At 36.6% G+C, this 13,466-nt stretch overlaps 1 protein-coding gene across 6 annotated transcripts in view; it reads right to left on the bottom strand.

Moving 5' to 3' along the window:
- Nucleotides 1-13,466, bottom strand: part of arap2 (ArfGAP with RhoGAP domain, ankyrin repeat and PH domain 2) — a 121,662-nt gene that overhangs the window by 89,972 nt on the left and 18,224 nt on the right. For 5 of the 6 annotated variants that reach the window (XR_010896501.1, XR_010896503.1, XR_010896504.1 and 2 more), the window contains exons 2-6: nucleotides 9,707-10,441; nucleotides 8,701-8,777; nucleotides 7,282-7,358; nucleotides 6,090-6,154; nucleotides 5,480-5,794 (exon numbers count right to left, since the gene is read on the bottom strand). Coding sequence is in view for 2 of the 6 variants with exons in the window: in XM_067401886.1 (XP_067257987.1) it covers nucleotides 5,480-5,794; nucleotides 6,090-6,154; nucleotides 7,282-7,358; nucleotides 8,701-8,777; nucleotides 9,707-10,344 (1,172 nt within the window). In the remaining 4 variants the exon portion in view is untranslated. The remainder of the gene's footprint in view (nucleotides 1-5,479; nucleotides 5,795-6,089; nucleotides 6,155-7,281; nucleotides 7,359-8,700; nucleotides 8,778-9,706; nucleotides 10,442-13,466) is intronic. The other variant, XR_010896505.1, reaches the window with a different exon arrangement.

A 13,466-nucleotide genomic window follows, 5' to 3' on the forward strand; every position in this document is an offset into this window, starting at 1 on the left:
GAACACAGTTCAAACGGTTTATTATTTTACATTGCAGGGCTTGACACTAACCACCCCCAAAAGCAGGTGGATTTCATAATGGGGTTGAATTTTATATATAATATATACATATATCAATGGTCTTTTAAAAAGGCATCTGAAATAATAAACTCCCATAGTGTGCACACATAAAGCCACCTCTCAGTACTAAATTGAGTTCATTTTTGCTGCTTATTGTGCTTAAACAGTCAAATACACACAAAATAATGTCAAAGGCCGCAAAGGATCCATCTGTTGTCACAGGAAACGACGCACGCATTTAGAGGCCGCATTTGAAGGGGTTGAAACAGCCTTCGTCGAGCCGTGGTGACACAATCAGCCTTCGAAAGCGATCTTCGAAGGATGCTGCCTCTGAATAGGGATGTAGCCAGAGAGTTATGCTTTAAGTGAACAGTTGAGAAATAAAACGTGTAACAGCATAATGGATCCCTTTGTCAGGTCTTAAAGTGACAGCAGTCTAATATACCTGCTGCCAAATTATGAGATAATATTAAAAATATCTACAGTATATGGCAGTTTTTCCCCATGGTATCAATGTAAAAATTGTGGCCGGTGAAAATGCTGAGTGCTTAGTAACTTTGGAAAACCACTAGCCACAGTAGCTGGTGAGCAAAAAAGTTAACATCACACCCTGTTACACTGTTTCGATAAATGTAGTATTCTCAAGTATTGTGGATTTTCAAGTATTCTCAAGAAAAAAATTGTTTGTTTTCTCCTGTTGATGTATTATTCAAGGAATATCCTGTTTAAGGATATTATACTAAGTGTTGAGGCAATAAAAACATGTTTTGCACCCAAATTACAATTATGTGTTATGTCTTTAGCAAGCATTTAGCTAAACTTCAACTAATCACACTTTACACAACCGTTGTTACAGCTAAAAGTCAAATACACATAAAAAATACTCATAAAAAATAACATTTGTGAATGTAAAAAGTGCATTAGGTAAAAAATGAATTGAACTTTAATGACATTTGTTTTATTTACATTACTTATCTCATAGCTTTTTGAATATATATTAACCAATGATCCATTAAGCATTATGTTTCTTTATTATTTATTAATGAAGCTTTTAATCATTGTAAACGTCTGTCAAAATCATTTGTAGATTTTATAAAAAGTGCATGATAGTCTGAGTTTAATAACATCTATTTAGAGCTATATATTAACTAATGATTGTTAAGCATTATGTAATGTTTGTTAATAATTTATTAATAAAAAGTTATTGTAAAGTGTTACCTTTTTATGTTTTTGAAAGAACTCTTTATCTGCATTTAATCAAAAATACAGTAAAAACGGTAATATTGTGAAATAATATTAATTTGAAATAACTCCTTTCTATTTAAATATATTTTAAAATGTAATTTAGTCCTGTGATGGCAAAGCTGAATTTTCAGCATCATTACCCCAGTCTTCAGTGTCACATGATCCTTCAGATATCATTCCAATATGATGATTTGATGCTCAAGAAACGTCTTATTGACAGTTATTTTACAATTTCTAATATGTATGTAAAAGTTATACATACTTTTGATATTTATAACACAGTATATATATATATATATATATATATATATATATATATATATATATATATATATATATATATATGTATATACACACGTGTGTAGGGTTGTAACGATATACCGGTATGACGGTATATATCACGGTATGGACACGTACGATTATCATATCGTGTACATTTGCTTATTTACGGTATTGTAAAAAAAAAAAAAAAAAAAAATAATACGCAGAATTTCACTTGCGCATTGACAACTTTCTACTTCACTACACTCTAAACTTGCTCCACACATACAGCAGACAATGTCAGAAACAGAAGTTGCTATCTCTAATCTCTATGCCCCGTTGAAAAATAAGTTACAATTTGCATTATGGGAATACTTATATTGAAAAACAAACGCGGGGCTGTCCTCGAGTGTAGATATCCAAAAACAATGTGGGCGCAAAGTAGGCCTACCTGCAAAAGGAGGAAACGCATCGAACATGTTCACCTATATTCGAGAACACCATCCGTGTAGATGCAGGTATGTTCCGTTTATAACTTAGGTCGTATGATACGTGTGATGGAGAAGGAATCCCAGAATCCAGTCATGAAAATGGAACAGTATAACGCAGCGATGTCAGGTAAAAACGCGCGATTTGTTGGACTGATGAATAAAACGAAAGCAGAGCTGTACAATAAATAAAATCGTGACATGGTCTAGTCGGGGTCTGTGAATATTAAAGCGCAAAAAGACGGCTGTATAAATCTGTTTGTTTTGCGTGTCAGTCTGTGAATGAGCTGCGCCGTTTCCTGTACTACATACTCAAGTATGTGCGACGCTCTTATTGTTTTTTCAGTGTTTTCCGTCTCGTTATCAGAGAACATGAACACAAACATATCCAAGGTTGCTCTGAGATAGCGCTTAATGAGCATTTCATCATTTTATTTGAGAAAAACCATTGTCAAATACACTGAAACTCAAAGCTCTTCACTACATCCCGTCAAAATAAAAGACCGCTTTTTAACTCGAAGAAATTGACTGAAATTTATTATGATTGTTAAATAGAATGTACTTCTCAAAATAATAATAAAAAAGTTAATTTAATTTTCATCAATTTGATATTTGTATTAAAAAAATAAAAGCCAGAAGAATTAGTCAAGGCAGAATTTCTGAATTTTAATTATTAATAAAAGTTGTTCATGTTCTAATCCATAATCATTTATTAAATGTGTTTGATTGTTTTTGATTATTGAAATCTGAATTGAGAAAACAAACATTTTAATTAATTTATTGGTCATTTTAATTGATGATATAAATAAAAATTGATTTTTTTAATACGTATACCGTGAAACCGTGATATTTACTTAGACGGTTATCATACCGTGGAAATCTCATACCGTTACAACCCTACACGTGTGTATGTGTACCAGAAACCAGACACTGCTTCACACCAGACATGTGATCATGTATATATTAATGACAAATTTTCATTCATTTTAGAAGGCCATTTTGCAAAAACAGTCCACAATGATTAAGTGTTAATTGACTCAACATGTAATGTTAAGTTGATCAAGATATATCAACAATCCAACATAATTTGATTCTTTGAATTTGAACAAATGAAATATCACGCATCAGGTCATGTGATCAGAGGGAACACATTACTGCTCACATTGCTGAGCTTTTAGCAATCAATGTTGTTAAATGTGAAATGTGTGCTGTGTTATGGGACTCTATGGTGGATTCCAAACAGTTTTCAGCAGTTAACAGCCAAACATTGGGCACTTCATAGTCAGCTCACACGGTGTGGAATACAGCTTCCCCCAGTTGTGTGGCTTCTTATTGCATAACCGTTCCATTTCGTGCCGATCCGGGCCAGCTGGTACGGTTACGGTTTCATTTTCCACTGTGGGGCTGATAACAGCCGCTCTTTGGAATGTAATACAAAAGCATCAGTCATTGCCTTGGTAACGCAACGGTTTACTGATGATATGAGATGTAAATAATGAGCACGTTATGGAGGATGTTCAGATATTTCTTTTAATTTTATAAGGCATGAAAATGGGCCAGGGGTGGAAAAGGTGAGGAGGATATTACCCCTCTAGGGGGGTCTGGGGGCATGGTCCCCCAGAAGAAAAATTTAAATATTCCATATTTTAAAGCATCAATCTGATGCATTTTGAGATGCTTTTTTTGCCAACCTGGGGAGAGCTGGAGAAACTTAACTTCAGCCATGAGTCAAAAATTATCATGGCCTCCTTACTACTGTAAGTAGTCGAGGGATCGAGGGAATCTTTATTGGTGTCGATTTTCAGTCTCTTTTTAATGATAGGCTTTACGCATCTGTCAATCATCCCCAGTTGCTATTTGGGGAAAGAACCTAGCGCTATGATTGGTTGAACTCTTCTTCTTTTGCTGTTGCTTGATTTGAGGACTGCGTGTGCACAGAGGTGTCTCCAGGTTTTTGCGTAGTTTAGAGTGGCAAATCGTACCAGCGTACTTTGAAGTCAAAATGCGTATCCGCTACGCAAATTGTGTACAGGTAGGCAGGTGGGTCTGCTTATTGATAGAACGGTGGACCACTTTACCTTCTGCCTTGTCAGTCCCCTCACCTCAAAATCTACCTCCTCAAAAACGGTGGTGTTAGCTAATAATTTTCCACCAGAGCATTAGCTAGCTGGCTAACGTTGCGTTCTCTCCTGCTGTCTTCAATGACTCAATTCATCAAGCTGTAGCTAACATTAGCTAAGTCTATGTCAACAGAGCTCCTTTGTAACTTAACTTAGATATACCAGAAAATATTAAAATTATTGAAACCATCTAGGGCTGGATTGGGACTCATTTTCAGCCCTGCAGTTTCATGCCTTAGACCGGCCCACTTTAATTCACGACTGACTATATTAAAATAATGTAATTAAAACCTCAGTATATAAGTCTGCAATAGTGCACTGTTCTCTACAACCTTGTAAATAATTGTATTTTTCAAAAATATCTTCAAATACCCATGATAGTACAAATGATAGTATAAAAAAATGCTAAAATTTGATATAGTTATTTTTATAGTTATGATTTTATAATGTGAACCATTGATTAATTATCTGACCATCTAGTGGGTGTAGTTAAAAATTCATGTTATTTTAATTTTAATTTAATTAAGTGTTTGGTTTCCAGTAGATGGCAGTAATCGTCCACTAAACCCAGGCACATTTTTCATGTCTATCACTATGAATGAAATTTAGAAATGAAGATCTTTATTAAAGTGAATTTAACATAAAATTTTCCTATTTTATATAAATGTATATACTTAAATTATTACAAATATTATTATAAATTGGGGCAAATAAATAAAACAAAATACCATAAATCTTACAAAATTGCACAACTTTACAGTAAAATATTAAAGAAGGCTATTACGTTTGTTTAAAAAAAAAGTTAAATGTTACAAAATCACATTTTACGGGTGCCCCGTGCCGCCCTGGGCCGTCCAGGCCTAAATCCGTCACTGAATGTTTTTTTAGGAAAAAGTTTGGCTACTCAGCTTAGTACATTTGGCCGCGTCCACAGTTTCTAGAGCATCCATATTTCAACCGAGTGCCATGACAACACCGGCCCTCGCGGCCAAATAAACAGACCGGCCCACCGGGAATTCTTCCGGTGCTCCCGATAAGCCAATCCGGGCCTGAAACCATCTCTCACCAAATTCAGTCAGGTAAATCGCCGAGGCCAGGCATGCTTTCACCTTCTGATGGTGGTCTTGCACTGGTGATGCAAGGCCCTTCACGTTAATATTTATATGCACTCGCACTCGCACTCCCTTCTGGCACGCGCACCTGTTCGCAGTTCACTGAATTTGAAGTATTCTCAAGAATAATCCTAAAAGAAAAGAGACAAACAAAGAGCGCAAAGCATCAAACAGAGGCCTGCATGGTCCTTACCCTTGAGGGGAGAGTTTGTCCAGCCAGCCTGCTTTGGCGGCAGAGTTACGGATCCCATAGAAGCAGGCGTAGGGAGAAATGGAAACTTCTATTTGAGGAGGTAGGTCATCCAGTGCCATACTGTATATGTCATTCACATCTGTTTGTGGCTGGGCTACAGCTGATGGTCCAGTGCTCAAGAGAACAGCAGGAGGTGTAGGATGATTAGAAGACGCTTGGACAATGGAGTAATCATCATCATCATCATCAACATGTTGCTTGGAAAGGGCTTGCTTGTTATTGTGTGATTTTTCTTTGGTTTGAGTCAGCTTGTTTCTAAAAAAATAAAAATTAAAAAAAAAAGAAGGAGAAGAATCACCATCCCACTGAGCATAAATTTGTTAAGACTACTTGCTTACTTTTACTTACTTACTCAAGAAGTCAAACAGGCTAACAACGTTATTCCAAACATACAGGTCATACAAGTTTGGAACAACATGAAGGTTAGTTAATGATAACAGAATTTTCATTACTGTGTGAACTATCCCTTTAAGAATAGACTTCACATAAATGTTTATTTTAGAATTGTTAAAGTCCAAGCTAAAGGAGACTGAGGTTCAACAACACTTACCTCAATGTCTGCTCTTCCAGGTTCTCTTTTACTCCTTGATTGGACATTACATCTTTGCCCAAATCCTAAAAAAAAAAGAAAAAAAGAAGCAAAATGAAACTCTACAACACTGCAAGACACTTCTATTAACTTTAAGTAAAAGCAAGCCTATTTTCTAAATTATGTTTTAAAATACCATGCACCCCCTTTTATGCACGTCTTATGGCATTTTCAGACTTGTAGACCATAATAGGGACTTAAATTGTTATGTTGCTTGCATTGTATCCACTGTTTGTTTAGCTTTCACAGAGCAACACTTCGAAGTGTACCAAAATGTGTTAAATATCTATAAATATCTATAGCATTTTTGCAATGCACTCATTTTGTAGAGCAGTGACATTGTAGGATGAAGAGGTGCTTTTTGGTTTTCAACTACAAAAAGTAATGTTGCTCACATATAAAATTAGATACAGCAGCTTTTAATGTAACATTTCCCATTATGAATAACAAAACAGTTTGGTTGCTTGGTCCTTTAGGTAAGATTGCTTTTTCGTCACATGCAAACCAAGAAAGAGTTTTTTTTCTATCAGGCCGAGGCCACAGCCGACCTCAGACTGATTATTTAGATGTGGATCCGAGTGATTGCCATATTCACATATGCCTAAACGAACTGAACTAATGTAGAAAATGCACCAGGTTTTGAAAACAAATCCTCCAAACTAGACAGGTGTGAAAATGCCTAGTGTTAAAGGATTAGTACATTTTCAAATAAAAATGTGTTTGTGTAAGAAAAATATCCATATTTAACAAGTCATTAAGTCAATTTTCTAGCTTCCGCCAGACCGCCATCCATATTCAACTTAGGAAGAAAGCTTAACTGACGTTTTGAACCATGAGAAAAGCTTAACTGACACAATGTCAGTTACGTTTTTTTCCTAACTTGAATGCGGAAGGCGGACTGTTAGATGTGGCAGGATATTTATTAATATAATGCCGATTGTGCTCATCTGAAAGAAGAAAGTCATATACACCTAGGATGGCTTGAGGGTGAGTAAAGCTTGGGGTAATTTTCATTTGAAAGTGAACTAATCCTTTAAGAATAGGAATATGCTCTACAAGTGAGGTCATTAGATCATGTGATTTTACCACTGATAATATGTCATTCATTTTAGCACAACAAATTCCAGGATAGATATTTTTGGCATTCACTTACCGTTTCATTTTCTGTTGAATTGTACAGAAAAAGCTCTCCGTATGGGGCAATGGGGGACAAGGTCTTTGGATGAGATGCTGTAATTAACACAACAGGAAAGAGTAATTTTGACAAAGCAGGTAGTGGTTTTGGTGGTTTGAGTCTGTGAGTAGGGCAAAGGAGAATGTAAGACAAAGAAAGAACGAGGCATGAGGAAAAAAAAGAACAAGCATAAAATGAGATCCCACACAATGTCCTTTAGTGCAGCCAGCTTGGAAAATGTACCAAAGAGGGAGCAGCTTGGGTGACTGGTTGTCAAGGTGACAAATGACCACCATATCTCTGCGGAGACAGTAAGGGGCAGCATGAATTCCAGACTGTTCCCTCTGGACGGACACACACATAGATATATAGCTAATAGACAGGGCCCCCCGCAAGATAAGACCCTACTGTAGGGTGTTTGATCTAGACGCAGTTATGTTATCTATGATAGAACTGTACTGTATTGTATCACATCTTAACCCAGTAGCAGAGATGTCATTTCAGATCAGCACCATCGTTTATCATTATCAAGTGTTGACCTTCTAACTACAGATGATACTCTCGCTCACTCTCTTTCTCTCTCTCTCTCTCTCTCTCTCCCCTGTTTTATCGGTCTTCTACAAGAACCCGTTTCAGGAAAACAGTGTAAATTGCTCACTGAGCATTTGTAAATTAACATGGGATATCACAGTCATTTTTTGCCACCTTATATGCTGTCATCCTTAACATGAAGGTGTTAAAATATTATTAAACCATTGATTAAACATTGATTTTTTTTCTCAGCATATTCTCCTCTGTTGCAAACTAATTCCCTTGTTCCCACTCAACACTTTTTAGTTGGAGTACCTAAAACTTTTCCTCTAAAACTTCATCTACCTTTCCATTACATTATCTCTCCAGAGAGTAAAAACAGAATTAGGTTGTAGATGTTGTAGATATAAGCATTATTAAACCACTTTTATACCCAAGTCTGGTTTCTGACTTCAGTATAACTTCCAATTCTCAACTACACACACACACATACACACAGTCTCATGCAAACAATTTCCAAGCTATTCCTCTAGGACACTAAAAGTACCTTTCTCACTGCAGTTACAAACACTGCAACATGTTCAGAAAGGGGACACAATGGAACATTTCAAAGCCAAAGGCGGTTTCAAAGAGACCCACAAAAGCAAGATGCTGTAGGTTTGGCAAACTAGGCTTCTCCACATACATGCATAAGGAGATAAGAGGAAATTCCATTGAGAGACTGCAGCACTGGCTTTGTCACTTTCGCAATGAATATTTGAAATCCCTTTTATTTTAACAGGGTAAAAAATGGCTCAATGACTCAATTACGAATAAGAAAAAAAGATATAAACCTCTAAAACTGAAATAAAGTGATGCATAGTGTACCTTCTTGACTGCTTGTGGGGCAGACAGGTCCCTCAGACCTTGTGAGATGGTCAGTGTTGTTGTGTGCTGCCTCATTCCTGCACACACATTTGAGAGGATAAATGTGTCAATGTTTTTGTTACTATTCGAATGAATGGATAGAAAACCCACACAACATTTTACAGTCCCATTCTGTGACACTCAAATGAAGACTCCACAGTATTCCCATGCACTGATCACTTAAGGAAACAGATCCCTTGGGAGAAGTACTAAATTGTTTCTTCAACTTTGGGCACTTTAATTTATCTACCAGCAATGTCCAGCAGTTTATATACCTGTGAAACATGAGTTCTAAGTTGTTTTTGGAAATCATGAACATATAGACCACAGTGTCTTTTTGAACACATGCCAATAGCATTAGTGAAAATGCTGATAATGTAATTTTTTTTAAAAACATTTTTGGAATAAAATGGCCAATCTGTTGTTTTGCTAAGGCTAATTAGTATATACAAAATAGTATTACAAAAAAAAGTATATAAACATAATTCCTTTAATGTTTGTGTACTGACAGTATTAAGTCAAACCCAAAATGACATTCAGTTTCATTTTAAGTAAGATCCTAATGAGTAATCACAAATAGCGATGCACTGAATTTTTGGCAACCAAAATTATTCAACCGAAACAGTAAAAATAATTAATTTTAGGCTGCAATTTTAGAGAATTGTAATCATAGACCAAAACAGCGCTTTTATGATGCCATGCTTTGACTGTCAATTGTCAAACTGGCAGGATTTCCAGATGTAATTACAGAAATGTTATTTTCAGTTTCGGTTGTTCAGCAAAATGAAAAGATTTGGTAAAAATTTGGGTAAAAAATTTGAATTCGAGTCCTGGCTCATGCTCCTTTCCTGACCCCATGCCCTTTCTCTCCCACTTTGTTTCCTGTCCTTTCTCCAGCTATACTATCTAAAGAAAGACATCAAAAATATATATATATTTAAAAATATTAATTTGTATATTTACTCACCAGTCATAAAGAGGTTTGAAGGGATGTTCAGGGATCTCTGGTACAGGTCTGTGTCGTAGCTTATAGGAGCGGGAGGACCTTGGCCTGGAGGGTTCACTAACAAAGGAGCACTTCTCATATATTTCATTTTCAACCATTTCTCCTTGAAACCCTACAGAAGCTAATTCTGAGGGAAGGTCATCATTCTCATCTGGAATAGGTTCTTCTGAAAAGTTCTCCAGTGATTCACTGCTGCCATGCTCAGAGGCGGAGCTAGAGCTGGAGGAAACTCGCTCTGAGTCAGCAATAGTCCTTGCAGGAACGGTTTGGCTTGTCATCTGGATCTTACTGCCCTGAGGATGCTGAGATGATGTTTCTCTCTGCTTATCCTTGGGAAACACTTGTCTAGGCCTTGGGATCGGCTTTCTCCTCACTGGTACTTTCATAGAACTTCCATCCACTTCCACCATCAGGGTCTCCAGGCTGCTTAAGATCCTCCGTCGGTGACCTGTGGGAATATGGTCCACTTCGAGAAGCTTCTCCTCAGTTAGGCTCCTGAGGTCCTTAAGGCAACAGTAGCCAGCCTGGGCAAAGCTGGAGGCATATTGGGGCAGGTGCAGACTGGTTAGCCACACAGTAATCTCCTGGTCAGGCTCCATAGAAGATGAGACTCAGGGATCTTCAGTGGTCATGAAATCTACCGTATGGCATTGGATGACAAGGTTGAGACCAGTTGAAAAGATATGGGAACACACCCTATAGGGAAAATAAACTTGTGTTTAGGGGTGGGCGACATGGCCAAAAATATCATGTCACGATTTGATTCAGGCAGGATCTGGATCCTATCACAATTATTTTTCAAAAGTTTGACAGACCATTTAAGGTAAAGTAGGGGTGGGGGATATGATCAAAATTCAAGCACAATAAGAAGCGAAAGAGAACTTAGTTTGGTACTCGCACGGCATGCTGTATGACAGGCTTTTAGTGTGTGCGCACGCTTTGGGTGCATGCACTTAGAAAAGCTTATGTCAGAACAGCGTGCAAATAAAAAAAGCTTAACTGGCGAGGCTTAAAACACACTCAAATAATAACCTTTCTTTATGGCAAAGAAATGCAATGGGTGTGTAACGCTACCGCTGCGTTGCTAAACATGATGTGCATGGTGTTGTACAATATGCTGCCAGAACTGCAACTTGTAGAATGCACTGTAGCATGATAATACAATCTCTCTTCAAAGGCAGATCATGGAGACATTTTAATTGTTCATGATATCCCACACCCCAATTTGTGTTTATGAATAACTTTCTTTGCATTAAAAGGGTCATGACATCAATCATATTTTCATTAAAAGGTACACTATGTAACTTTTGGCCCTCTAACAGTTAAAAAACTGCATACAATTTGTGAAAGAACTTTGTTTTGGTGGTGCTTTAGCTCTGCGTGACTGTGCAGATTAGAGAGCTACATATGGCAATTTATCTGTTCAATAAAATACCTTACTCACCTGATGAGTAATAAAAGCGGCATATACATGTCGCTTTTACATTTAAAATCCCTCAATTCTCACCATCTCCGAAAAGCAAAGCCAATGTTGATTCTCATTTTATTACAAGCTCTGTTGCGTTTTCTTTTTATCAGCAGACTCTCCTCTGTTAAGCTTTTGTTTTTTTGTTTTTTTTAAATAGGTGATTCCCTAGAGGTTCAAGATTTAGAGGCTGACCATACATGAGTCAACCATACATGACATCCTTACACCATTGGTCCCGCTCACTGTTGTTTAACAGCTGAAACCTCTCTACACCAGCAAAAGTAAAAAAGAACCCATTATTGTCACTAACACTGTCTACATTGATAGTATACAGATGCCCATTCAATTTCTGACATACTCACATGCTTGAGTTTCTCCCAGCAACAGGACAAATGGAAGAGTAAAGGAATGTTCGTTTTGATGTGTCTGGTTTAAACAGCATGTTTGTGTCTCTGTACAGCCTTTAGAAGGATGCCAGTATCAGGAACAAGTGGATTGTTTATTTTTAATGGTATCTAGGATCACGTCAGAGGATTATATGTTTGTTTGGAACATTTGACTGCAGATTGTTTAGTAAAAAAATGCATGGTATAATGGAGAGTTTGGAAAGAAAATTTTGTTGAAAGATGAAGCAACCAACTGCATTGGATCTGACCACAGAAACATCTCTAAGCATAAATATACTGTTTCTGTTTTATATGGATAATGTTTTCAAAACACTCACAAAGGCACTGATACTTTTTTTTCTCTATACAATGACAACCATAACAGTGGCTGTTTACTGAGTATGACAACTCTTAAATGAGCCGGCCCATAAAACAGATCATTTCAGACAGTTAAAAAAAAACACTTTATTATCAATATAAGTGAAACTAAAGGAACATTTTACATTAATAAAAACAATCCATAACACCTTTTAAACAGTTAAGTTCTGGGTGTTTTGGAGTTGGATATTTTAAACCGACACCTCATTCACTTTAAAGGTGCCCTAGAACCAGTTTTTACAAGATGTAATATTAGTCTAAGGTGTCCCCTGAATGTGTCTGTGAAGTTTCAGCTCAAAATATCCCATAGATTTTTTTAATTCATTTTTTTTAACTGCCTATTTTGCATTAACTATGCACCGATTCAGCGTGCGGCCCCTTTAAATCACGCGATCCCTGTCCCCCCGAGCTCTCGACTATAATACAGTGTATTTACAAAGTTCACACAGCTCAAACGGATCTTTACAAGATGTTCGGATCATGCGTCGGATCATGTGAGTATAGTATTTATTTGGATGTTTACATTTGATTCTGAATGAGTTTAAGGCTTTAACTTTAACCACATTTAACAGTACATTAGCAACATGCTAACGAAACATTTAGAAATACAATTTACAAATATCACTAAAAATATCATGTTATCATGGATCATGTCAGTTATTATCGCTCCATCTGCCATTTTTCGCTATTGTTCTTGCTTGCTTACCTAGTCTGATGATTCAGCTGTGCACAGATCCAGACGTTAATACTGGCTGCCCTTGCCTAATGCCTTGAACATGGGCTGGCATATGCAAATACTGGGGGAGTACATATTAATGATCCCGACTGTTACGTAACAGTCTGTGTTATGTTGAGATTCGCCTGTTTTTCTGAGGTCTTTTAAACAAATGAGATTTACATAAGAAGGAGGAAGCAATGGAGTTTGAAACTCAGTGTATGTCTTTTCCATGTACTGAACTCTTGTTATTCAACTATGCCAAGGTAAGTTCAATTTTTGATTCTAGGGCACCTTTAAGTATGAATCATCTTGACAGTAGGGCTGGGAATCTTTAGGCACCTCATGATCCAATCCGATTCCGATTCTGGGAGTCACGATCCAATTCCAAAACGATTCTTGATCCACTTTTTTTCTTATTAATTAATTAGATTCGTAACCTTATTTATTTATTTTTTAATACATAGTCTATGTATTTATAAGAACATTTTAAATAATTACTAGTTTAATACAATTGTATGTTAAGATTTTTAAATATAGGCTATAAACAGCTTCAAAACAAAATCAAGTAGTCTAATAAATAACAATAAAGAGGAACAATGAAACATTACAAGCAATAAATAGTGATTTCAGTATTTAAGAGTATCTGAATGGGTTTTCCATTCAAAATCTATGAAAAGAGTGACTGTTTTATCTCACAGAGTAAGATGCAGCCTGCAGAAATGACATGCATGGTTGTTGTTCTCACCAGAACTACCTACTGTAGCCAAAGCA

Source organism: Chanodichthys erythropterus, chromosome 11 (assembly GCF_024489055.1).
Source record: "Chanodichthys erythropterus isolate Z2021 chromosome 11, ASM2448905v1, whole genome shotgun sequence".
Classification (NCBI taxonomy): Eukaryota; Metazoa; Chordata; class Actinopteri; order Cypriniformes; family Xenocyprididae; genus Chanodichthys; species Chanodichthys erythropterus.